We start from the raw sequence: 27461 nt of genomic DNA, 5'->3' as shown, positions 1-27461 counted from the left end.
TCCCAAAGTGCAAGGATTACAGGTGTGAGCCACCACCCATGGCCTGAAAAGCTTTTTGGGAGACTGAGTGGATGTGAAGCCACTTCTAACACTGATCAGGTGCCAGAGCTCTAGCAGGGAGCCCTGATGCTCTCAGAGTCAAACTCCTGCTTGGTGTTCTGAAGAGGTGAGGTCTGCAGATCCTCCTGCCATGGTGTCCAGCTCCATCGGCTGGAAAACGCACCTTGCCACCACTCTGCGGGTGGTGCTCACTGCACAGGAGAGCACGCAACACCCTGGCACGAAGCCTGCTTCACTCAGTTTTACTAATTTTCCCAAACTTACTGGACCACACCCCTCTTATTACATCTATTAATATCCCAGGGAATAAACATTCCATAGAACACATTTTGGAAATTCTTCAAACCAGTTAAAAAAAAGAAATAAAAATAATAATAATTTGCAAAGAGAAGGACTTAGAACCAACAAATGTATCTTAACCTGGAATTAGACAGCAAAAAGAAAGAAAATAAATAAAAGAAGGACTTAGAACCAGCAAATGAATCTTAACCTGGAATTAGACACAAAAAGAAAATAAATAAAAATAAATCTGCCAGGCCATCTTATATCGGCACAAACAGCAACCCCCTTGGCACTGGCTAGAGGGGCGGAGCAGATGGAGCACCAGTTGTCAGTGAGGAGCCTGCAGCAGCTCTGTAGGGTGGACAAAAAGGAACCCAGCCATGCTGGTTTTATGGAAGAGCAGCCCCCAAAGCTGACGCCTCCTTTCCTTCTCACTCGGACCAGTGCTGCTCAGTCCAGTGGGGCTCCAGCATCCATGAACTACCCACGCAGGGGAGCCGCAGACACGGCTCGGGGTGCTGAAGAGAACTGCCTGCTGCCAAAATCTTTCATGCCTTCTCTTGGTGTTCTTTGGGAAGAAGGGCTGAAGATCTCAACATTTACCAAAGGAGAGAGGCTACATGGACAAGAGTCTACAGTAATCCTGTACCTGCCAAAGCCTTCTAGAGGAGAAGAGGACAAGGACAATCTGGCATAATACTCAGTACTGGAATTTGGCCTGGCCCAGAGAATACTGTAAGCATATCACCAATGCAGGGGCGACCTTCCATGATGTGGTTACAGCTGTCTGAATCACCACTGACTCCTCTGGAATTTCAAGGTGGAGACATGGGGCTGCTAAGGAACCACCTGAGGTTGCCAGTTTACCAAAACATGCTAACAATACTTATTTTCCAAAATAAAAATTTCTTTTCCAGCAGATTCCAAAGATTGAATGAGAGGATTCTTTTTTTTTGAGATGGAGTCTTGAATTTGTCACCCACGCTGGAGTGCAATGGTGCGATCTCAGCTCACTGCAACCTCTGCCTTCTGGGTTGCAGCCTCCCGAGTAGCTGGGACTACAGGCACGTGCCACCGTGCCCAGCTAATTTTTGCATTTGTAGTAGGGATGGGGTTTCGCCAGGTTGGCCAGACTGGTCTCCAACTCCTGGCCTCATGGGATCCACCTGCCTCGGCCTTCCAAAGTGCCGGGATTACAGGCGTGAGCCACTCCGCCCGGCCATGAGGATACTATTCTTATCTCAGGCCCATCACAGGATAAAGAAAAAATAGTACTTTTTGTTTGTCTCATTAGGAAACTCGTCAAAATCTCCATTTTTCTTTCTCCACCTATGAGAATGGCTGCATCACTCTTTCCCCAACAGCATAGCGTGGCAAGGCTGGCGCCAATGAAGAGACGTGGCTGCGGTGTGGTAAGCTGATTCATGGCTCTCATCTTCTGAAATTCAAGCGAGGAGCCTAATCTGAGAAGAGCTGTTTGGCCATATTTCAATCAAGAGGCAGAATTTTGGAAACGAGCACACCTGGAGGGCGTGCACACCTGGAGGCCGTGCACACCTGGAGGGCATGCACACCTGGAGGCCGTGCACACCTGGAGGGCGTGCACACCTGGAGGGCGTGCACACCTGGAGGCCGTGCTACGTTTGCCGCAGTCTGCAGACCACTTCTGCAAATCCCACACGCTCGTGTTGGTCACGAGAGCCAGGAAAAGTGCCCTGCAATGCACCCTCCCCATGGTCCGTAAGGAACTACTCAACATGCCCACACACCGGGCGTCTCCACTCAGCCAACAAAATGTTTTAAACAAACGTTTATTAGCAAGCAAGTGCAAAGAACTAGTCACAGCTCGTTCCGCAGGCTGGAGGACCTCACAGCTCTTAGCCTTCCTGGAGTTCCACCCACCACCTCACAGTAAACACGTACTCAAGGCAGAGAGCAAAGAATCCAGGCGCAGGACTGGGCTATAGTAACAGCTGGCTTCAGAAGGCCAGAGTCCTCTGACACGAGTTCGTGACTCTGCACAGGGAGGAAAAACAGGTATTTTGCAAAGAATGTTGATGACACAGAAGGGAGTTTTAACTAAATTTACTCACACTAACGAGAATCCTTTCTACTGATTCTAAGTGGGATGTTCTTAAAGAAACTATTTAAATCTTTATGTTTTGCTGTAACTCACACAATAAAAAGTTTGAATAAATGCCAATAAATTCCACCACGAAAGAGCCAGTAAGTCACCATAATAAATCTAATAATAATGAAACCCAATAATTGCTTAGTGCTTTTTAAGTGCCAGGGATTAGTCCAAGCACTCTACATGTAATAACTTATTAAAATTTCCACACAAGCCTACAATCATGCTCTGATTACAGACAAGAAGGCTGAGGCTCAGCGAGGTTAAGCAACTTGCCCAACAGAGCTTGTGAGGGACAGAGCTGCACATCAAGCCCAGGCAGCCTGACTCCAGACCCCAGGGCTCTGCTCTTCAACACCAGGCACGCTGCTAAGCTGGCCCAGGCACCACGCGCAGCCTCTGGTGTCTTCCTAGACCTCTGGGGCACAGACGGCAGAAGGGTGGACAGAAGGAATCCAAGACAGTGACAGCTGCAGCTTGTCAAAGAAAAGGGAAGGGGCTCTTTAAAGAGCAAGGAGATACGTTGCAAAGTACAAAGCTGCATCTAATTCACACTCAACAACCAATCTCCTCAACACAGGAACACATGCATTTACCCATTCATCAAAGGCTCGTGGGGAAGCCGCGGTGTCAGACACTCCACATCCATAGCTCAGTTTCATCAAACATAAACTGAAGATTTCTAAGATAAATGTAAGGTGTGTGGGAGAACAAGAATTTATTCCAGAATATTATGATTTATCACATATCTCTTTCAACAAGGTTTTTAGGTATGTTAAGAGAGAAACAATACTAAAAATTATCCCAGTAAACTCAGAGTTTTGAGCGGGGGTAAATACACAGTCATAGACAAAAGTACATGAAAAAGACTCTAAATAGCACAAATACCAAAAAAAGAGGTACTGATTTTAAAACAAAGTGGGAACTTACGTGTAGGCTAAAGTTGCACTAAAGTGTTTCTTAATGTAAGTTTCCAAAACAGGATTAAAATGCTGAAATTTTCTATCAGCAATCAGTCCAATGATAAATACCTGTCAAATTAATCAGTAATATTTTCATTAGCATAACATAATGTAAGCCATTTTATAGTCTTCATCAGAACCATCTGCACCCCTGTGTTAGGAAATGAACCACAACATTTTCACATAGAAGTTGGTGGCTAGTTTACCTCTTCTTACCCTGGAAATGACATTTGCCTAACTACAGTTTTATAATTAAAAAGAAAAGAAAAGAAAAAAAAAAATTGGCCACCCCAACTCATCTTTGATTGGATTTACAACTGAAAATGCGTTCAAAGTCACCGGGACGAAGCCCCCACCCCCAGCCTCAAAGGCTGCGGCATGAAAGAACGCTGTTGTCCCAGCACATGAGAAGGAAAGCTCTCTTACCAGAGCATCAAAGACCAATGTGTCAAAAGTCTCACTCTCCGAGTTCTCCATCATGATGTTGAAGAGGGCATCCAACGTGTCCTGAAGAAACTGCATAGACACAGAAGGTCAGCTGATAGTGTGAACCCCCCCCCCAGACTCCCCCGACACACTGGCATAGCTATCATCTCCGCCGTACTCCAAATACCCACCTTGCCCCCAACACTACCTATAAAGCCATTCGGGATCTTTTACAGCCACTAGATGCACAAGACAAAAATTTTGGATGAGTGAATTCAGAACAAAGAAATGATGCCACCAGAGTTAAATGGAGAGGGTCAAAGCAAGGAGAGGGCCTACTGCTTCCCCCAGGAGGCCTTTCCAACCCTCCTCTTGGTTTTCATCAGGCTGGTGACAAAGCGCTGAATGGCAACTCTGGGAAGATGCATCTGATTCATTCTACACTGGGTACAGGACTCCAGCTAGTGAACGGGCAGAAGCTACATAGGGACAGGACCCAGCTGAGCGGAAGAAAGGACCTTCTACCAACCAGGGTGCCCAGGCACGGAAGAGGAGCGTGTTTCTGAAACTGGAATACACAGCAGTATCCCAGTTTGGGGACCAGAAGGTGCTTACTTTATTCAACAACAATGTCGAAATTAGTTACAGCTGACTAAAATTTACCAAATAAATTCTACCGCAAAGAAGGACAAAGCATCATACATGTAATTAGGAAGAGACTTCAAAGACATGTCACACTAAAAGTCAGCTTCAAGTCCCACCCCATCCTCCCCTGCAGGAAATGTAAGATGGCCTGAAGATGACTGTGTTCAAAGTGATGATCCGTATTACAAGAGAAGGTCAAGAAGAGGCAGAATGCCACACAACGAAATACTGGCCATAAACCTGAAGTACTGATGTATCATGATTACTCATTAGGGATATACAAAGGGAAACCATCATGAGATATCACTTCACACCCACTATCTGGCCTACAGTTTAAAAGAAGAATAAGAAGAAGTGTGGGCAAGAACGCAGAGAAATTGGAGCCCTTGTACATTGCAGGTCGAAACGTACAATTGTGCAATTGCTATGAAAAACAGTTTGACAATTCCTCAAAAAATTAAACACAGATTTACCACGAGTCAACAGTTTCATTCCTAGCCATATCTCCAAAAGAAAGGAAACATATGTTCACAAAATAACTTGTACACAAATATTATTCATCATCTCCAAGAAAGCAGAAACAATACAAATGTGTGTCAACTAATGAATGGAAAGACAATCTGTGGTCTATCCATGTGATGGAATGTTATTGGCCATAAAAAGGCATGAAGCAGGCCAGGCGCAGTGGCTCACACCTGTAATCTCAGCACTTTAGGAGGCCAAGGAGGCCGGATCACCTGAGGTCGGGAGTTTGAGACCAGCCTAACCAACATGGAGAAACCCCATCTCCATTAAAAACACAAAATAAGCCAGGCATGGTGGTGCATGCCTGTAATCCCAGGAGAATCGCTTGAACCTGAGAGGCGGAGATTGTGGTGAGCCAAGATCCTGAGACTGCGCCATTGCACTCCAGCCTGGCCAACAAGAGCGAAACTTTGTCTCAAAAAAAAAAAAAAGCCGTGAAGCACTGATAGTTGCTACAGCACTGATATACCTTGAAGACACAATGCTAAGTGAGAGAAGTCAGACACAAAAGGCCACGGGGCGTATGATTCAATTTACATAAAATATTCAGAACAGGTAAATCCATCGAGACAGGAAGCAGATTAGTGGTTACAGGGAGAGGAGGAAGTGACCACTGACAGCTATGTGGTTTCTTGGGATGATGAAAGTGTTTTGAAATTAGACAATGGTAATAGTCGTACAACTCCGTGAAGACACTAAAAACTTCTGAGTAAAAGGATGAATTTTATGGTATGTGAATCGTATCTCAATGAAACTGTAATTTAAAGAAAAATAAAAATAAATGGGTGAGGTGATCACACAGCAAGGACATCACAGGGAAGGCTAGGTCAGGCGTTTGGTTCAGATTCCTCCTGGACTGTGCAGCCTCTTCCCGACACCCAGGGGGCCTTCGGGGAGGCACGGAGGATCTCAAACTGCTATAGCCCCAAGACTAAAGAAGCAAACCACAGACTCCTGCTTGCAAAGGAGTGCCATGGAACCGCAGCAGCAGCAAGAGCCTCGCCCGCCTCCTTCGAGAGAGAGGACGCCCAGCATGCCCGGCATGAGTCTCACCCGCCTCCTTCGAGAGAGAGGACGCCCGGCATGCCCAACATGAGATCGGAGACCCTTGAAGGAGTAAAATCCTCTCCATGCTTGGCTGTGCCTGTCACCACCTACTTTATACCAGGAAATGTCACATGCAAACAGTGGCAAACAAAACCACCCTGACCAAAAGGCATGCTGGTCTGGATATCAAGGGCTTAATCAACTCCTCACTATTTGGATCTGCACCACTTTGTTACTTTTGTACCATTTCCCATCATTTTCAGAATGTAAATTCTTTGCGAAGGTCAAAACTTGATGCCATCTGCTAACAGCCGAATGTTCCCCTGCCAACAGGTTCCCAGGTGACAGGACCTGGCTTGTCACAGTTCATGCAAAGTCCCTGAAGTAGACCACCTGGTCCCACCCAGACACATGACATGGTCAGTGGCACAGAAACAGAACCACAGGGAGATGGAGCTGCACGTATTGGGGTGCGGAGCTGCAGTGGGGCAGGGGCGAGCACCTGAAGGAGGGCCTTCACACAGAGCCATGAAAGGGCTTCATTTGGCACCCCACCCTCTCTCTAAGAGCATGTTCAAAGGGACCAAACTCACCATTTCCATTTTCCATCTAATGGGACAGCGTATCTTTTGCTAAACACCTTCCTCAATCTACCAAGCAATGCCATCTCTCTCCTATCAGTCATCAATATGCAGGAGGGAGGTCTTGAATAAACAGAACCAAACCCACAATCTATCAGCATCCCTAAACAGTGCAAAAGGAGCCCCATGCAGGCGGGAATTCCTCAAGTCCTGGTTGGCCGTTAACAGCCCCATAGCCTCAAGTCAATTCCACTCTCCAGGTTCACGGCGCATGTCAGACATGCCAGCAGAGAAAAAGCACAAAGTTAGGCAAGGTAGGTAAGGGCTGGACAGGTCACCCAGGCTTGCGTGGTACCAGCATGCGTGGGAAGAAGGGAAAGGTATAAAGGCCATGTCCAGGGATGAATAATCAAATGTGAGAATCTATGAGATGAAGGAAATGGGGAGAATGATGGGACAAGATCATTCTACATTCTTCCAGGTAACTGTGGCAACCGGTCATCAGAAATACAACTCATTCCTAATATGATACAGGGACTTCAAAATGAAAGAGGACAAAATTTCATTAACTGGGTTCTTCTCAACTACATTCACGTATTCACCTAGTTTCCATCTGAATTAGGGAATTTACAGAACGCAGGGAAGTTTAAAATGCAATTAACATTGTCCAAGCCATTGGAAGAAGACCAGGACTGAGAAGATGATTAAAATTTTAAGATTAGCGAGGACATGTCTGAAGGGCTATACAATGATTCAGGAAACCGGTGCGACCAAATTAATTGATACTGAAGTGAAGCACATTGCTGGTTAATTAAGGCCATTTTAAGTAATTAATTTTTGCAGAGATAAGGTCGTTTCTTTCTGCAATCACCTCTCCTAGAGCGTGAGGAACTGAGGCAGCAACAGACAGACCTGGCTGGAAAGTCTACACTTACAGAACGCCACATGCCAGTGACCTGTTTATCATCCCATGGTCAAAAACAGAACCGACTAAAAATGGAAATTCGCTTCCTCACGTACAACGAAAAGCTGTCCCAGCAAACTGTGGCGTATCTGAGAGCAGAGAAGAGCCTAATACTGCAATATCAGAACCACAAACAATTACAGAATAAAGAATGCCAGAAGCTGAGTGCTCCCAGGGACCTCAAGCCATGTAACATGACTGTCCTATCTCATAGATAAAGACGCTGAGGCCACAGGGCCCGAATAAATAATTACACCCAACGCTGCTGCAGAGCCACCCATGGGAGGAAAACGGCCCAGACAAGCCTCTCTGTGTCGTGATCTTTCTATCACACCACAGACCAATCCTGGTCACTTAAAGAGGATCTCAGGGAGTCACAAGCCAGGGCCAGTACGAACGCTGCTGGCAGTAACAAGGATCATGAGAATAGTAAAAAGACCTGAGGCTCCACAGTGACCCTGCAGAAGGCACTACTGTTACCGCCTTCTCATGGCAGGGGAAAGAGAGGCCTAAAAAGGCCACTGAACTGTTGTGAGTCCTGCAGCGAGGACCTGTGGGAAGAGGACATGGAACCCACGATGAGGGTGATTGCAAAGCTAGTCTCCTTCACGGCTAACCCAGACAGTCCCCCCAAAACCAGAAGCCAAGAAGCACTCTGTGCACCTAGAGGTGTATGTCACTATTATTTTGTTTTATTTTTTTGAGATGGAGTTTTGCTCTTGCTGCCCAGGCTGGAGTGCCATGGTGCGATCTCAGTTCACTCACTGCAACCTCCGCCTCCCGGGTTCAAGCGATTCTCCTGCCTCAGCCTCCCGAGTAGCTGGGATTACAGGCATGTGCCACCACACCCGGCTAATTTTGTATTTTTAGTAGAGACAGGGTTTCTCCATGTTGGTCAGGCTGGTCTCGAACTCCTGACCTCAGGGGATCCGCCCACCTCGGCCTCCCAAAGTGCTAAGATTACAGACGTGAGCCACCGCTCCTGGCCCATATGTCACTATTTTTTAAAGGGGAGTATAACCACAATCCTATACTACCTTTGGAGTCACTGCCTACTTCTGTTAATATACTTTTTTTTTTTTTTTTTTTTTTTGGAGTCCGGCTCTGTCGCCCAGGCTGGAGTGCAGTGGCACCATCTCTGCTCACTGCAAGCTCCGCCTCCCGGGTTCACGCCATTCCCCAACCTCAGGCTCTGGAGTAGCTGGGACTACAGGCGCCCGCCACCATGCCCAACTAATTTTTTTGTATTTTTAGTAGAGACGGGGTTTCACCGTGTTAGCCAGGATGGTCTCTATCTCCTGACCTCGTGATCCGCCCGCTTCAACCTTCCAAAGTGCTGGGATTATAGGCGTGAGCCACCGCGCCCGGCCTCTGTTAATATACATTTACAAAAAAAGACCCAAAAAGTCCCTTTGGGCTCCACGTTACCTTCACTACTTCACCACCATCGACCTTCATCAGCTGCCTCAAGTTCTGCTGCAGCAGGCTGGTGTTGGAGCGCCACTTCAAGAGCCCCAGAAGGTCCACTGGAAACAGAAATGACAATCAGCTCTTCACAGCAAGAACTCTGTTCTGTCTCCATTAATCATGCATTAAGTGAGGTTCTCTATAAAATTTTGTGAACAGAGAAATCAACCCTATTTTAAAAGATTCACCTGCTAAATATTCCATTCCTTTGTAGCAACATACTTAACACCTAGTATGGTTGAATTCATTATTCCCAACGACATTTACCATGAAATGATTTCCATGTAGCAGCTTTAAAAATACATTTGGGAAACTAAAAAAGAACTTGTCTTTCCATTCTACAAGAAGGCAGTTTCAGAGCACCACAACACCTGAAGAGGCCTGCTCACCCAGAAAGCACTGCCCAGGCACTGGATACCAAATGATTTGTTTTTCCTGCTCAAGAACAAGCCACTATTTTTTTATAGATGATATAAATAAAATAACTAACACAAATTAAAGTATTGAGACTGCAAGGTTAAGAGTCTCCGCAGCTACAGTAGCTCCGGACAACTGAGACCACGCCTGCACTGAGGTTCACACCTGCACTGAGCGAGCTTCCGGCCCTCACCATGTCTGGGCTTCCATAGAAGTTTGTGGTTCTTACGGTTGTTTTGTTTGTTGCATTTTTTATAGAAAGAGCAAGGAATGAATATACTGGTTTTTAAAGACTCAATGTGGAAGAAGACAGTGTCCAGAAATGTTTTTGTTTAAGGGATCAAGATATTCTTTTTCTTTTTTTTGAGACGGAGTTTCGCTCTTGCTGCCCAGATTGGAGTGCAATGGCGCGATCTCGGCTCACTGCAACCTCCACCTCCTGGGTTCAAGAGATTCTCCTGCCTCAGCCTCCCGAGTGGCTAGGATTACAGGCACCTGCCACCAAACCCAGCTAATTTTTTTTGTAGTTTTAGTAGAGACAGGGTTTCACCATGTTGGCCAGGCTGGTCTCAAACTCCTGATCTCCAGCACAACAACGGCTCAATGCAGCCTCTAACTCCCAGGCTCAAGCGATCCTCCCACCACAGCCTTCCAAGTTGCTGGGACTACAGGTGCATGCCACCATGCACAGCTAATTTTTAGTAGAGATAGGGACTCGCCATGTTGCCCAGGCTGGTCTTAACCTCCTGGGCTTATGTGAGCCTCATGCCTCAGCCTCCCAAAGTACTGGGATTACAGGTGTGAGCCACTGCACCTGGCCAACGTGTCTTCATTTCTAAAGCGAAAGGGAAGTCATGGAGGAAAAGGCTCCATCCTGCCCAGACACACTCTTGGTCCTAGGGTTAAGGGAGATTTCCATCTCACAAGAATTACCAGTATTTCCTTAATAGACACTAATAATGTGGATCCCCTTCATTCAAAGTCGGTGGCACGCTGTGCGGTAAGTTTGAGACAAAGTCCAATTGGGCTAACGAGTAGTAAAACACCTTGGGGCAAAGGGAGTGTTGGAAGAGAACAGGGCTTGTCCAGACCCCATGAAGCTGCCCACGGCAGATGCCCACCCCAGCCCCTTATTACTGGGACTCACAGCCCATATTCATGACTCCTTTCTAATTATATAGTCAGTTAACTGAGAAGAGGAATCACGTCTTATACTTCTTTCATATCCCCCACAGCATCTAGCATAATGCTGAGGACAGAGAAGTTTAATACAAACCTCAATGAATAATTCAGCCACTGCGTTTCCCTAAGTAATGGAACTTCACAGGAACAAATCATGGTTTCAGAAAAATGATTCCCTCAAATGAGAATGTGGGAGTCGATGCTTAGATGCCATTTGGGGCAGCTCCATCTTGTACACACCTGACATGCCACAATCCTGAGAAGGGGAACCGTGGCTGGTGTGAAATGAAAGGCAGATTTCCCGTCAGTCCCGGTGAGCGGCACCACGTTGGAATTTCCTTGTTGCCTGGCAACAGCTGCTGCTGAGAGCAGGGTGCCCTCTCCCTCAGTCTGGGGAGGGGATTACTCTGCAGCTGGTGAGACTCAAGGAGCTTGAAGGGGAAAGGAGGGATCACCACTGACCCTGGTGGGATGTCCTGGTCCACAGTCCCTTCTCCAGGGTCATGAGGGTTAAGAAGCATTCTGTGGATGGGCCTCATCACCTAACCGCAGCTCAGAGCATTGCTTTGAATGGGGAAAGATGATCAAGTTCCAAGTAATGACTTCCAAGCATGCTTTTGGAACATGACCCAAGTATGAGATGACGGCTTCCTGCACCATGAGCACTGCAACACATGGCACCTACTGAAATGCTGAAGTGTGCCCCTGGAGATGTCACTTTTGGGTTAAATGAGGCTCTGGATGCTGTCATCTGTCAGGTAAGTGGAGCTATCAAGGCCACATCCAGAGACTAACATGTCACGGGGGGCATCCTTTCCATAACCAAGTCCCAGGTTGAGCCCCGCACTGCTGACCACTTGATATGGTTTGGCTGTGTCCCCACCCAAATCTCATCTTGAATTGCCACGTGTTGTGGGAGGGACCTGGTGGGAGGTAATTGAATCATGAGGGCAGGTCTTTCCTGTGCTGTTCTCGTGACAGTGAATAAGACTCACGAGATCTGATGGTTTTAAAAAGAGGAGTTCCCCTGCACAAGCTCTCTCTCTTTGCCTGAGGCCATCCATGTAAGAGGTGACTTGCTCCTCCTTGCCTTCCACCACAATTGTGAGGCATCCCCTGTCACATGGAACTGTGAGTCCATTAAACCTCTCTCTTTTGTAAACTGCCCAATCTCAGGTATGTCTTTATCAGCAGCATGAACAGGAATCCCACCCCCAGCTAAGGCTTTTCATTTGCTCATGGAGACCACTACACAACCACAAGCTAGGACACTTCATAAATGGTTTGAGACATGTATGCAAATGGAATACAAAAGTATCCCAACAGGCTTAAGGCACTTAAGAGACTTATTGCTCCCACACCAAGAAGTTTACTCAGCAGACCAGCAGTGGGAAAGTGTAGCCCAGAACAACAGAGTGCAAAGTGCAGAAACGGCAAGATCTAAAAGCATTTGACTCAGGGCTGGCACATCCAAACACACAGCACACTCACTGCATGCTGCATGCTCCACTACAATGTCCTGACTTCCAGACGATGGCTTTACTTTTGTCCTGTATTTACCCTATTAAAGTCCAAACGATGACTGTCCCTTGGACAAATCCAAAACTACTGCCATGATTTACGGACAATCCCCCAGAGACACAATTCCTGATAGCAACAGACATTAATAATCAAAATCCATATCGAGCAGTTAAGAGGAAAAAACTGGGTTTTCAAGCTCTGATTTGAGAGAGCATAAAGTCACTCTGCACAGCTGTGATACGGCTGCATTTGGAAGATGCAATTTTTAAATGTAGGATTTCTGCCTCTTCCAGACAGAGTGACAGCAACAACATCAGTGTGCTCTGAATAAGAAGTACCCCTGGCTGGACAGCAATGTCACTGGAGAGGCTGCAAGCAGTGGTGGTGCAGGCACTCAAAGCAGTGGTGGTGCAGGCACTCAAAGCAGTCGGCCAACTGCCACACAAGGGCATGGCACCAGCTGATGGATGAGTGATGTACCACACTAGGGCTGAGCTTTGGGGTGTGGGAGTCAGCAGGGGGTACCTTATCCCACACCACGAGGAGGGCTAGAAAGGATCATCCAAACCAGCTTTTAAAAATAAAGATAACTGGTAATTATCTCAGACAGTAGCTGAGAATGGGGAAGGCATAAAGAGGGAGGTGAGCTCCCAGCCCACTGTTCACGTAACCCTCACTAAGCCCTTTGAGGCAGGCACTATTCCCGTATCAACAGACAAGGAAGATAAGACTCCGAAACGTGCAGAAGACCCTTGTTCAAGGGCATCCCCAGGGTTAACACAGGGATACGGTCCGATTCCAGGTCTTTGGTCTGACTCCAAATCTCATGTACTTTCCTTTATGCCACGCTACCTTCCTTTGGCCAAAAATCATTTTAAGAAGTAAATCCATTGCTTTATCTCCCTTTAAGAATAACACAGCTGGGCACAGTGGCTCATGTCTGTAATCCTAGCACTTAGGGAGACCGAGGCTGGAGGTCTGCTTGAGCCCAGGAGTTTGGGAATAGCCTGGGCAATAAAGTGAGACCTCATGTCTATAAAAATTAAAAATAAAATTAGCCACCAAGCATGATGCTGCACACCTGTGGTCCCAGCTACATGGAAAGCTGAGGTGGGAGGATGGCCTGAGCCCAGGAGGACAAGGCTGGAGTGAGCTGAGATCACACCACTGCACTCCAGCCTGGGCAACAGAGCGAGAATGAGACCTTGTCTGGGGGGGGGGGGGGAAGAATAACCCTTAGACCAGAGTAGAAGTGTGAATTTTAAATCACAACAAATGCCACCTTCTATGCATTGATAGGTCATCACAGCCCAATGCAATGAATGCCTTACGGGTGACGTTCGTACGCCTACAGAGGACACCTCCACACAGGAAGGAGCGTGGAAAAGACGGGACTGAGGCAGAGCTCCTGGGGTGAATGGGTTTCTCCTCTCGAACGCACCGTTCTGGGTCAGTTTGGTGGAGCACACGAGCGTGGAGATCTGGAAGGAGTCCTTGCTAATGGTGCAGCTCCCAAGGCTCTGCATACTCTTGCCCGTGGCCGAGTGGCCCTTTTCTTCCAACTCGGCCTTCGTGGAGGGCAGACTCAAGTACGTGGCTGCGTCTTCCAGCTTCTTCGCTTCGGCCTGCGGGTTTAGTCATGCCATATGTCAAAGGCAATTCCCAAACAGCAACACACCATTTTTTGCCATCCTTTGTTACCCCTAATCCTTGTAACCATCATAATTGCTTTTTATCATATTAAATACACATTTTAACAATTTCCCTTATTCCTGCAGCATAATTCATGTTCATGGCATTTTTATATGGCACCTATTGTTATATTGTATATCATCTTTTCCTGTTAGGAACAACAAAAGGGCTGGTCATCGGAAATGTTCATTGACATAATTAAATGTAGCTAGATAGCAGCTTCCTCACAATGATGGGAAATGTTGGTTCGGGTCAGGAAGCCCAGAAAAGACTGAAACTGTCTATAGCAGCAATACTGCCCCAATGCAACCAGATACCTTATAGACGATAAGATCATGCTCTCCGTCTCGCAGGGTGGTACCATCATATCTCATCAGCTTGACAAATGCTAGTGCAAATATCTTCTCAGATTTATCCTTAGCTGTAAAACAAAAAACAAAAAAATTGATGATTGCCTTCAATTATCATGACAAAATAACATTGTAAGATGCTACAAAAGTTGCCTTCAAGAAAACAATTACAAAATTATACGAACAGGTATTAAAGTCAATCTCATAAACATATGGAAAAATGGACCATGTTTACAAGTAAGAAGACCCCTAGCATAAAGGGATCAGTTGTTCTCAAATTAATCTGTAAATTCAAAGCCATTCTAATCAAAATCTCATAGAAGAGATTTCTCCTGGAACGTGAAAACGGATTCCAGAATAAAGGGCCAAGAAGGGCAGCATGGTATTGAAGAAGGCCGAGGAAAGCCCGCAACACTAGAAAGCAAGAGTAACTGTCAAGTGACAATAAGAAAGATTGTATGCTTTTAACCTAGGACGCCCAGACCAGCGGAAACGATCAGGGCCTGGAAACGAGAGGCCACAGCAAACAACAGAGGCTGGGAAGGGGCAGACCATTCCACCAAGGAAACTTCGCGTCAATACAGAAAACTAAAATCAATTCCTGCCTCGCAATATCCATCACATGAATTACCAACGGACTAACGACCTCCATGTGAAATTGTGCTGCCTTTGGTGAGAGAGTTCATCCCCCAGGTATCTGCATGTGGGGCTCACTCACTTCATTCAAGTTTCTGCCAAAATGTCCCCTCCTCCAAAGTGACCACATCTTGTTTAAAATAGTCCATTAGTCACCCTCTTTCCTCTCACCTGATTTAGTTTTCTTTATAATTCTTATCACTACCTGACATGTGTGTTTCTGTGTTTGTGTGTGTGTGTATGTGTGTGTGAGAGAGAGAGAGAGAGAGAGAATTTTGTTGATCTTGTTGCTATTTATTGTTGGTTTCATCCACTGGACCCTGGAATGTAAGTGACCTTTTGTTTTACAGCCATTTCCCAGTACATGAAATACTGCCTGGTGCCCAACAGATACTCAATCCATATTTGTGCCACTTTGGGAGACAGTCAACAAACAAATGAGCTTTCAGATGATAAAGAAAACAAAAACACTGTGGTTTAAGGGGTCACAGTGACAACGGGGACAATCCAATTTCTTGGTCAGAAGACATGTCTCTGAGAAGCTGGACAGCACATAAGCCAAGATGTCAAAGCTGCAGGAAGAGGCAGAGAGAGGCTCTCGCGAGGACCACTGTGACACATCTGGGGACAGCAGGCCAGTGTGGCTGGTGATAGGCAGCGAGAGTCAAAGGCGGGGAAGGACTGATGAGCCAGGACAGATGAGGAACATGGACTGAAGAAATGGATCTGCCACAAATTCCTCAAGTTGCAATCTCAGTAGAGCACAGAAACACAGGCCCAGAGCTGGAAACTATCTCCACAATTACAGAGCTTTCTCTTTACAGATGAAAGGACAGAGATCAGAGGGAGAATCACGCATCCACCCGTCTTGAGTCAGCGGCTCAAAATATTTACCCTCAGATCCCACTGCCCAAGACAACATGGCTCATCACCTTTGCCTTCCTGGTGTCCAGCAGTATTTTGCACACAGTGGGTGCTCAATACATCCTGGCAAATCAAAGGGTTCCATGAATAATCAACCAGCCAAAAAACATAGGAAGAAGCAGAAGTAAAATATAAGTACCCTAGGATTCTGAAAAAACAACTCTGTAAGAGGGCACCAGAGTACATAAAATATTTCAAGGTACAAATGGCAAAGAACAGAACAGTTCCTCCTAAGTTTGGGTAGACTTGGAAACAACGACAACAAAAAAAGACACGCCTCCATGAAAACAGCCAGGGTTCAGAAGGACATGGGACAATAATGGTCAGCAGATGGCTTCTACTAACCCTACCAGACAGTAGTACAATAGGTGCACCTTTTATTAACATTCTGCATCTTCACATCCGAGGAATGGACTGATTTTTACTGAAGGCTCACTAGCAGCCATCATGAGGTGGACGGTTCACATGACCAGTTTACAGAACCGTAGGAACCACAGTAGAGGTCACGTGTTCTGGAGTGTGGGTAGAGCTGCCCATTCCCTAGGCCGCCCCACCCAACAAGCACACTACAATCAAGGAAAACTCAGCTCCTGGCCAGCTGGAACTGAGAGCTGCAAGTCTGCCGGGCGCCATGGACCACACGGTCTAGTGCACCTGGAGTTGCTGACAGGTTGCTGGAAAGATATTATGTCAACCCACTGACACCAAACTTTCCAATCCCAAGGGCAGATCCCAGGTGAGAAATCCCATCACTTGTTCCCTTTGCTAGCCTCCTCTTTAGGGTAGCAAGCGGGGACCAATGTGGCCTCAGCTCTTTCTACCTGTTTCTGCCCCAGGTATCTGCATGCAGGGCTGGCTGGCGAGGCCCCAAAGGCCATGGTCAGCGACTGATATCCAGGTTTTCATCGGCATCACACTTGCGATGCTCAACATCTTTCCAAAATCCCACAAGCTGTGGCCACCAAGACTTCATTTATTATGCAAATGTGTCCTGGTATGTCGGGTGATAGCATCTTGTCTATAATAAGTACTTAAAACTGACAAGAAAAACAAGGATTTTGAAAATTAAAATGCTACAGGAGCTATCACTCTGCCCTAGTGTAATTTATTAATTAGAGAGAATGAGTTTGTTAAAAGACGGGAGCATGATTTTGAGACAAGTCCTCTGTGGATTCCAGAACTCTGTCCTCACCCTGCTTCCTCCATGGGCCTCAGGGTGATGTATGCATGGAGCCCTAGAGGGCCTAGGGCGCACTGTGGCCCACTAGGCTGGCCCACCATGCCTTGGCCGAGGACACACCTGTGCCCACCGCCATCCCCATTCCACCAGCACTCTCCGCCCACATCATACCTCTGCCTAATTCACGTGATACTCACAGGCTGCCACACCCTAGCTGGTTCTTGCAAACGAATCTCAAACCTCAACTCACACCTAAGCTCTGCAAGAGGAGAAACTCCAGCAGCTTGCTGTGTATACAGCAGGAACTCAATAAAAGCCAAAGGAGGGAAGTGGCCTCGCCACTTCCCCAAGGCACTGGAGCGTAAGGCACTGGAGCGTAAGGCTCCGGCACAAGGACCTGGGTTAGAACCAAAGTTCTTCCACCAACTACTTGGGTGACTTTCAGCCCCTGACCTAGGGTTTCCAAGCCCATTTCCTCATCTGTAATGTGGGAAGTAGTAATACTGATACCACATGGGAATCTTGTGAGGATGAATCCAAATAGTACAATAAATTTCTTGTGTCAGGCACATGGTAAGAGCACAGTGAACGATGGCCAACATCTGTTGATGGTTATTATTATCCTACAGCTTCGGCCACCAAGGATGTCATGTACCATTAGCAGATCCGACTTGGTCTGGGGTCTGGTGGCCTAGATCTGGTCCTGTGGCAAGGATGAGATGGCAGGGAACTGCCTTCCAAGCAGGCGGCCTTCCTGCCCCAGCTTCTCCCATTAGACATAAACCCGGATGCCCTTGTAACTGAACCCGTGACCTGCGTGCACTGTTGGGACAGGACAGGAGTGCAATGATGCTTTCAGCAGCTGCCAGCCGCCACCCCCCGCCCCGCACTCCCCGGCCATGCACCACCCACCACCAGGCACCCCATGCTGCTCGAGACCCCTCCAGTCAGCCACATTCCAGGCCACGCCCCACCACACACACACCTGCCGTTGACAGTCGTGGGCCTGCACCCCAGCTCTGCAGACCCCACACACCAGGCCTCCCCAACTCCCCTGAACGACAGCAGGCCCAAGCTTCTCGATGGTCCCACAAGGTGGTCTGCACCATAACATCATGACCGTGCTCACGCATTTGCTCTCCAGGCTGCTCTCCTGCAGCACCCCTGTCCAGGCACACCCACCCCACATGGAGGGCCCAGGGCAGGCCAGGCCCCAGAAACAGTCAGGTGAATGAACACATTATCCCAGCAGCAGCAACCACCATGGAGTCCCTATCCATAGCAGGCACCGTGCCAGAAGGTGGCCAGTCTCCACCTTACCTGACCTTCAAGAATACCCTAAGAGGAGAATTTTCTTGTTTTTGTTCTTGTTTTTTTTTTTTTTTTTTTTTTTTTGAGACAGGGTCTCACTCCGTTCCCCAGGCTGAAGTGCAGTGGTGCAATCACAGCTCACTGCAACCTCCGCTTCTCGGGTTCAAGCAATCCTCCTGCCTCAGCCTCCTGAGCAGCTGAGACTACAGGTACGCACCGTCACACCAGGATAATTGTTTTGGTTTTTCAGTAAAGATGGGGCCTCACTGTGTTGCCCAAGCTGGTCTCAAACTCCAGGGCTCAAGCAATCTTCCACCTTGGCCTCCCACAGTGCTGGGATTACAGGTGTGAGCCACGGCACCAGCCAGGAAGTTGTTCTTATCCTCAAATGAAGACACAGAAGAGGCTCATGCCTAAGCTCCTTCCAGAGTACACAGAACCTGAAACTGCCCACTGCACGGTGCGACCCCAGCGGGCGCATCGGTGACGAAGGGTGGTCTGCCCTCCACACCACTCTTTTCCTTTAACTGCCTGCGGCACACAAGCCTGTAGTCAACTCTCTTTGCCACTTATTGTCCCAAATATTAATATGTCTCAGTTCCCAATGCCAAAGAAACACACACCCTGAAAGACAGGAATCATGTTTTCCTTCTGTGATATCTTAAAGTCTAGCACAGGGCTACAGCTTTAGTTGACAATTAATTTAACAAAATGTGATGGAACAAACTTCAGTCATCAATTACAAATTCTTTTTGAAGGAGAGTGATTCCTACAGCAGTTCTTTCCTCCTAAAGTCTTGGCATCATGGTCAGTATCAGAGAAATGTCTATGAGAAAAGCCATCCCTGAGCTCCAGACAGCAAGAGCCACCAAAAAAGACGAAAAGGATTCAAGATGTCCAGTTTCTAGACAGGGGGCCTTAAGAGCCCATGTTTGAGAGGTATTTGTTACAGCTCGGTAACTTTTCTGATGGATGACATGGATGAATGACAAGTCAACACAGAAGACCGGAAAGCAAAAGAAAGAAGGGGACCAGCAATACTGGGTAGGAGGAACTGGAGAAAGAAATTAAGATCTCCTGAGATCTGCTCAAGGAAAAAGAGAGAAGAATAAGGTGGGAAGTGAGCCTTATTGTGTTATGATAGCAAGTTCCAGAACAACTGAGAGTGGCCTCTCGCGCTTTCCCCCAGTTCTCCCTTAAAAATCCTTGGGGGAAGAAAGTGCTTGACTACTCACAGTCCTGTGATGACCTGTGGCGGAAGGTAAACCGAAGGTGACTGCGGTTAACGTCCTCTATGGGAATGGCCACCTTCAAGAATTAAGAAAGAAGTTTAAGCACTGTGATCTATATCGTCCAGCGTAACAGCTTTATTCAAATGGAGCTATCAGGTACAACTGTAAACATTGCTACACTGCGGTGGTGAAAATACTGTACATCTAGTCCCCACATGGTTTTTCCAAAGACAAAATGCCTTTGCCAAATTTAAACGAGATCACATTGTAACAGTTGCCAAGCCGACTCTGTGACACAGTTGGATTTTTTTTTCTGAATGCTCTAATCATTACTGTTAAGATTCTTTTTTGTTTCCTTTTTTTTTTTTTTTTTTTTTTGATACAGAGTTTCACTCTTGTTGTCCAGGCTGGAGTGCAATGGCATGGTCTCAGCTCACCACAACCTCTACCTCCTGGGTTCAAGCAATTCTCCTGCCTCAGCCTCTCGAGTAGCTGGGATTACAGGCATGCGCCACCACACCCAGCTAATTTTGCATATTTAGTAGACAAGGGTTTTTCCATGTTGGTCAGTCTGGCCTCGAACTCCTGACCTCAGGTGATCTGCCCACCTCGGCCTCTCAAAGTGCTGGGATTACAGGCGTGAGCCACTGCATCCGGCTAAGATTCTATTTCTAAAAGTTGCCGTTTTTTGACCAGGCGTGGTGACTCACGCCTGTCATTCCAGCCCTTTGGGAGGCTGAGGAGGGTGGATCACTTGAGTTCAGGAGTTCGAGACCAGTCTGGCCAACATGGTGAAACCCCATCCCTACTAAAAATACCAAAAACATGAGCCAGGTGCCATGGTACATGGCTGTAATCCCAGATACTCAGGAAGCTGAGGCAAGAGAATCGCTTGAACCCAGGAAGTGGAGGTTGCAGTGAGCCAAGATCGCGCCACTGCACTCCAGCCTGGGTGACAGAGCGAGACTGCATCTCCAAAAAAAAAAAAAAAAAGTTGCCGTTTTTCTTCTTAGCCCCAACCTGGAAGGGTCTACACTCCTTCCACAGCTGTGGTGACCTGCCCACAGCTGCACCAAGAAAGCTTTCCTGTTGACACATTACACTCAAAGAAAAAAGACATAATACGTGCTGCCTCTAAGCAAACATTGTCCCTAATTCTCACATCAAACATCTGTATTCCAGAGGCAGTCCCTGGCCTGGTTTTCAAATATTCAAGCTCTTGGGGGCGGGACAGTGTTTACTCCCGGGCGGAGATGTGAGCACGCTGCATTATGAAAATGTACCACGTCAGTGCTACAGAACAGGACCCGACTCCCCAGCAATGACCTCCACAGGCTGGCGGCTCAGTTTTTTTGTTTGCTGTAAAGACAGCATGCCACACATAAAACAGTACCGCGAAGAGAAAGACAACAGCTATCTTAAAAAGACTCTGTCATTCGTCTCCATGAAAGTCCTATTTTTACGTCCAAAAGGAGACGAGAGTAAATGTATTCTAAGAAACGCCAGTGCGGTTCCTTAGCAACCTTGAATGACTTTGTTGGGAGACACTCTGCCTGCCTAGATCAGCTCCCGGGCTGAGGAGGATGTTAGGATGTTTCCTTGGGTTACAAATGAGCATTTCATCATCAGTGCCATGTGATAAAATGACCATGTAAGTAATACCTTAACAGTCTCAAACCAGCGTGGCTGCTTTACTTGGTAGTAAATCACAGATTTGTACTCTGAAATCGCTTCATCACCAGCTCCCGGGAAAATCACATGCTTTAAAAGGAAACAGAAAGAGCTCACGTAAGACCTCATAGAGCTGGACACCATATACATATACACGGGAGGACAGGTACGCTCCAAGAGCACCAACACACCCCACCACAAACGAAAGTGTTCCCAGCAAGGGAAGCACAGATCCACCCGAAGCCAGCGGCCAGCTCCAACCCTTGTTCTCACACATTAAAGATCTTGATGGTTATGACACATGGGGATGACACAGACCTCTATCCCCTCAGACCCTCAATCCTAATAACTTCAACATTAGGATCTGCAGGAAGTTGCCTGATCCATGCCATAGGTCTAGGGTGAGGGACTATAGACTAAAAGGTGGGAACCCTTCCCTCTCCTTCCTCCAGCCATGAACGCTGTTTGCTTCACTCCAACCGGAAAGACCAGTGGCAAGGACAGTACCTATGTTTCCAGGGAGACAAGGCAGGCAGTGATGCTGGACAGGGTTCACCCAGAGAGAAAGACATCATGCTTCTCTCGGCGACACTGAGCCTTAAGCACAACCCCATGGGCCCAGAAAAACCCAGTCCTCCAGCCCTGGTGCAAACAGGCACCTCACAGGGACAGCAGCCTGGTTTGACCTCTGGTCATCAGAGGAGGCAACAGCTTCTGAGTATCTCCCAGGTAGACCCTGCAGGCTGCTGTGGCCATGGAAGCAGATGTTCGTGACCACTGGTAGGTAGAGCACGAGGTCAGACCTCCAGCTGTCATGGGCAGGTGCTCAGTTCTACCTCTCGCTAGTTCTCTGACCCTGAGCAATTTAACTGATTTCTTAGGGCCTTCATTTCTCCATCTCTCAAATGGTAATGATGGTATCTGTACTTCTAGCGTGACTGCTAGACCTTTGGGCCTTGGGTTTATGACAGCAAATGAGACTCCATGATAAGGCTGGGTGAAAGTGGTCAAGACTACAGGGACCCAGCCGGGCGCAGTGGCTTACACCTGTAATCCCAGCACCTTGGGAGGCCAAGGCAGGCAGATTACTTGAGGTCGACATGGTGAAACCCCATCTCTACTAAAAAATATAAAAATTAGCCCAGCATGTTGGCACACACCTATAGTGCTACAGCCTGGGCAACAGAGCAAGACTCGGTCTCAAAAAAAAAAAAAGACCACAGGGACCTCCTGATATAGGCCAGCTGCCAGGATCAGAGGACCCCAGGTCCTGCATGGCAAGCTGGAGAAAGGGAAGCAAGAACCAACGCCAATCCCAAGAAATGGAATTCCAAAGCCCCACCTGTGACAACCTCTATGCTGTAGCAGAGCCAAGGTGAGCACTTGGCAAGTAAAACTGAAACACTACAGATGAGCCCTCACCACAATAAATACCTCTAATCGTTTCCCATCTTCATCATACACCGACACCGTGACCTCCACGTTCTTTGCTGTTGTTTTGCTTCCTTTATCAAAATCTCCTTGAACTAATGTTACATAGATATCATTTCGAACATCACCTGAGGGGGGAGAAATCATACATTTAAAAACCAATTCATTATTCACAGCATAATTGTGAATTTTGCAAGACTGTCTACCTATCCTCATAAACTATTACAAATACGTATCAGATGATTATGAAATGTTTTCTACATAACAGTCTTACCATTTAAATACATGACAAGAGCAATTTTCATCATCATAAAACTTGCTAGAAAGAGGAAAAATCTCAAAGCTTCTAATGATTTGCTTGGTTCTCATCTGGGCAGAGGACACTCTACCCCTCTGGGGGCAGCCAGCAACCAGAGGGGCTCCAATACTGTTGATGGCATCCACCACCCATGGCAGCCCACACCACTGTCCCTTGTTAGGCAGCTGGCTACGGCTGTCTGAGTCCTCGGTAGCCAAGGAATATCGCAGTATCCACTGGCACTCCCAGATAACTGGCGAGGTTGCCTCCTATGCATTCTTCTTAAGAGCACAACTCCAGGAGTTAATCAGATGAGGACCGGCCACGCGCGGGGGCTCACACCTGTAATCCTAACCCTTTGGAAGGCCAACTCTTGAGGTCAGGAGTTCAAGACCAGCCTGGCCAACATGGTGAACCCTCATCTCTACTAAAAATACAAAAATTAGCTACTGGGCATGGTGGTACAGGCCTGTCATCCCAGCTACTCAGGAGGCTGAGGCAGAAACATCGCCTGAACCCGGGAGGCAGAAGTTGCCGTGAACCGAGATCACTGCACTACAGCCTCGGCAACAGGGCAAAACTCTGTCTCAAAAAAAAAAAAAAGAAAAAAGAAAGAAAGAAAGAAAAAAAGAATGAGGATCGCCAGCCTAGGATCAGGGAGGAAACATGGGTCTAGAGAGAAACTCTCTGCATGGCTCTTCCCTTCTGGCAGGCGGTTGTCAGGATCCCGAATGGGGACCACAGAGAGAAGAACAAAACAGACCTGTCTATTTTAAAGTGAGATGGGCTTTTAATTATGGGGCGGGGAACACAAGAAATGAGCTCAAGACTCTTCTTCCTACTGAGAACATGGGAAGCCCCTGGTAATGGCCCGACTGGGAGAACTTCACAAGCTTCATTAGCAACATGATTTAGAGGAAGCCTTGTTCCCAGCCACTGCTCCTCTGCTGCCTGCCTGGCCACCTCCCACGCCCTGACCACCTGCTCTCCCACGGAGCCAAAGAGCTGTTCCGTCAAGCACAGCAAATGCCCGCTCTGGCTGAAGACCAAGGATCCCTTGCTTTCTTGTTTTTGCTCTTGTTGTTGTTTTCTTTTTTTCTTTTAAACTGCTCTATTTTGGCTTTTAATGTATCCAACTATTAAATTAAGCTTTCATTTAAAAGTCATTATCATAATAATCCCAGTGGGCTGCTACCACAGCCACAGTAGTTGTACGGAAGGAGGCGCGGCTGTCGCTCGCTGATTCTGACCGCGAGAGAAGTTAAGAAGCATGGAGCACAGGGCAAGGGGCAGGCGCAAGGCCACCAGCCGAGACCTGTTGCTCATTAGCTGTGTGACCTTGGACAAGTTAGCCTCCAAGACCAGCACCACTAACCAGCCTCATTGATAGGGAAGGCATAAACTACATGGTCTCTCAGCCTAAAAATTCTATCAAGGCTCAAACACCATCATCAAAAGGGAACTTCAAGGCCGGGTGCAGTGGCTCATGCCTATAATCCCAGCACTTTGAGAGGCTGAGGCAGGTGGATTGCCTGAGCTCAGGAGTTCGAGATCAGCCTGGGCAACACAGTGAAGCCCCGTCTCTACTAAAATAAAAAAATTAGCCAGGCATGGTAGTGTGTGCCTGTAATCCCAGCTACTCTGGAGGCTGAGGCAGGAGAACTGCTTGAAACCAGGAGGCAGAGGTTGCAGTGAGCTGAGATCATGCTACTGCACTCCAGCCTGGGTGACAGGGTGAAACTCCCACAGCCTCGCTCCCAAGTACACCTCGAGTGCGTTACTCCAGGGCCAGCTCAGAAGTAAGACCTCATTTACAGTAGGCAAACCCCACAGATGGGCAATCACCATAGACCCTCATCAAACGCCTCCCCGGGTTACAGAATATTCTGGGGAAGAAGGAACTAGAAGCAGACATAGTGGACTCCTGCTACCTTCCCAGCTCAAAGGAAAACTTAGTATTGCCTGCCTGGATCCTTCAGAAGGACTCCAGGAGTCCAGTGAGCCATGAGAAAGTAGCAAAGCAGGCCGCTAGGTGACAGGACAGGCTCTCCGCTGTCCAAAGAAGATGCGCATCCCTGCAAACAGTGACAAAACCGGGTGATACACAGGTTCTGCAGGCTAAAGGCAGGCAGACAGACTGATAACCGCCCACACTCGTTCTCTCTGGTGCCCACAGCCTGGTCAGTGATTACTCAGCCATCAGAGAACACAGGTGACCCACCTTAGCTAGAATCCCTTCCTATGGGATACATACCCAAGGACTTAGCACATGGAAACTGTCAGAACAATGGTCAACTGAATCACTTCCCTATGAATCTATCGTGAGATGATCTACAAGTTTAGACTTACTTTTTTTTTTTGAGACAGGGTCTCTCTCTGTCACTCAAGCTGGAGTGCAGTGGTTGTGATCAAGGCTTACTGTGGCTTTGACCTCCTGTGCTCCAGGGATCCTCCCACCACAGTCTCACTAGTACCTGGTACTACAGGCGCTCACCTGGTACTACTCCGGGCCTAGACTTAGTTTTCAAGTCTATCCATCATAAGGGAAACACTATTGGCATGAACTGGAAGCTTCTGAGTTTCCCTTTGAACATCAGGACATCCTAAGGACGCCAAGACAAATGCATATTGCCAACCGCTTCATGCTAATTTATAAATCTGCATCTCAAATGCAAATACAAATAATAGGTATACAAATTAGTCCCCTCCCATTAATAAACCTAAATTAATGTGCTGCATATAGACTTGACACACACAAGCAATCGCTTCAGAATTGACGAAACGTCATGCTTTGCTTCCCGTACAGGTAAGCCTGGCTAGTATCTAGCCTAACCAATTTAGATGTCTTTCATATGGATTTACCAGACCCACTATTCAATGACCCACAACAGCCCTGAAAGACAAAAGGAGTAGAAAGAACGAGTCTTGAAGTTGTGCTAAAGTAAGCAAAGCAATAACTCCTACAGCATGCACCCTGAATAGCCACCACTCTCCTAGCTATATAGCAGAGGCCTATATAAGGAGGCCACGTTGAACGTGGGGTAGTTTGTCCTCATTTCCAGGGCTCATCAGCTGAGCGACTTTAGGCTACAGTTTAATCTGGATAGGAATTAACTCAACACCAATTTGTGGGCCTCCAAGAGCCTCACGTGGTTCAAGTTAAGTTTTGTTTTGAGACAGGGTCTCACTCTGTCACCCAGGCTGGAGTGCAGTGGCACGATCTGTGCTCATGGCAACCCCTACCACCCAGGTTCAAGTGATTCTCCCACCTCAGCCCCCTAAGTAACTGGAATGACAGGCACACACCACCATGCCCAGCTAATTTTTTTATTTTTTTGTCGAGACGGGGTTTCACCATGTTCCCCAGTCTGGTCTTGAACTCCTGAGCTCAAGTAATCCTCCCGCCTCAGACTCCCAAAGTGCTAGGATTACAGGCATGAGCTACTACGCCCGGCCAAGCCACGTAAGCATTACTTGCAAACCAAAAAGTATCACACGGATATAAAGGCTACAAATCAACATGCTTCCAAAGATCTCTTGATGATCAAATCAGATTATTATTAACATTATTTGGAAACTGAAATGTATTATGTAAATACGAGTTACCACGGAAATCCTGTTATTGGTTTGGTCAGTTTAGAATTCATGACTTAGAATTCATGCAGCAATGCCAGTATAACGTACACCAGGTGAGCAGGTAAAGGCACAGACATTTCCATTCAGCAACCATCCAACCCTGACATTTGTGCTTAGGTGGGCTTCACATCGGGCAGTTCCCTTTCTGACCTCTTTCCTTCTTTCGACCTGATGTCTATCCAGACAGACATTCACTGGGTGCCCACGTCCCCCTCACACAACCCTTGCAGTTGGGGAGAGCTGATCCGTCCAGGGGTACAGGGGGCCAGGGAGCATATTCTACCACTCCGGTCACAGCCCCATGATCTATAACCATGCTGGGGCTTACAGGGTCACCCGCCAGGAGCTGAGCCCTTTCCTTGCCACAGCTCATACATGATGCGGCCCACACGTCATTCTCCGTGGCCGGCTACCCCTACGCCATGCTCAGAAGCCCTGGAAGAGCCAGTTCTTACCAGGCATGATTATCTCCGGAAACCCTGTTTTTCGAGCCACAGCTGTGGTCCTGTCCACTAAATGCGGAAACTCTTTTCGGATCTGATGGATATCTCCAGGAAGTAATTTCAGTGTTACCCACAAACCTGGAAAAACAACGGATCTGTTAAGTCACATTTTATCCTATGCATTTTCAGAAGTTTTCACAAAACCAATTTCAATGAACAAGAGACTTTTAATTCACAATTCAACATCTCGAGAAAAAACATGGGTATATGAGAAAGAGAGGGGCAAGGCAAAAAAGGTGCCCTTCATGGGGACTCCATGCATCCAACGAGCTGGGATGCCAGCCCTGCTCTAGGGTGACTCACAGGCAGTTGAACGCACATCAGCAGCTGCTGTGCACCCGCTGTGCTGCTGGGCACTGCCAAGGACCAATGCCTCTTTTGAGCGGG

General features: G+C 47.4%; 1 protein-coding gene across 4 annotated transcripts in view; it reads right to left on the bottom strand.

The window, feature by feature from the left end:
- The window catches only part of DOCK1 (dedicator of cytokinesis 1), a 555400-nt gene that overhangs the window by 410732 nt on the left and 117207 nt on the right, over positions 1-27461 (bottom strand). For all 4 annotated transcript variants that reach the window (XM_005566736.4, XM_005566737.4, XM_074003072.1 and 1 more), the window contains exons 13-21: positions 27027-27152; positions 22641-22765; positions 21198-21296; positions 19539-19611; positions 14220-14323; positions 13652-13835; positions 9052-9149; positions 3862-3951; positions 3404-3504 (exon numbers count right to left, since the gene is read on the bottom strand). In XM_005566736.4, coding sequence (XP_005566793.1) covers positions 3404-3504; positions 3862-3951; positions 9052-9149; positions 13652-13835; positions 14220-14323; positions 19539-19611; positions 21198-21296; positions 22641-22765; positions 27027-27152 — 1000 coding nt within the window. The remainder of the gene's footprint in view (positions 1-3403; positions 3505-3861; positions 3952-9051; positions 9150-13651; positions 13836-14219; positions 14324-19538; positions 19612-21197; positions 21297-22640; positions 22766-27026; positions 27153-27461) is intronic.

The sequence above is a fragment of the Macaca fascicularis genome, chromosome 9 (genome assembly GCF_037993035.2).
Source record: "Macaca fascicularis isolate 582-1 chromosome 9, T2T-MFA8v1.1".
Classification (NCBI taxonomy): domain Eukaryota; kingdom Metazoa; phylum Chordata; class Mammalia; order Primates; family Cercopithecidae; genus Macaca; species Macaca fascicularis.
Note: the sequence above shows the minus strand (reverse complement) of the source record. Positions and strands in the feature narration are given on the sequence as shown.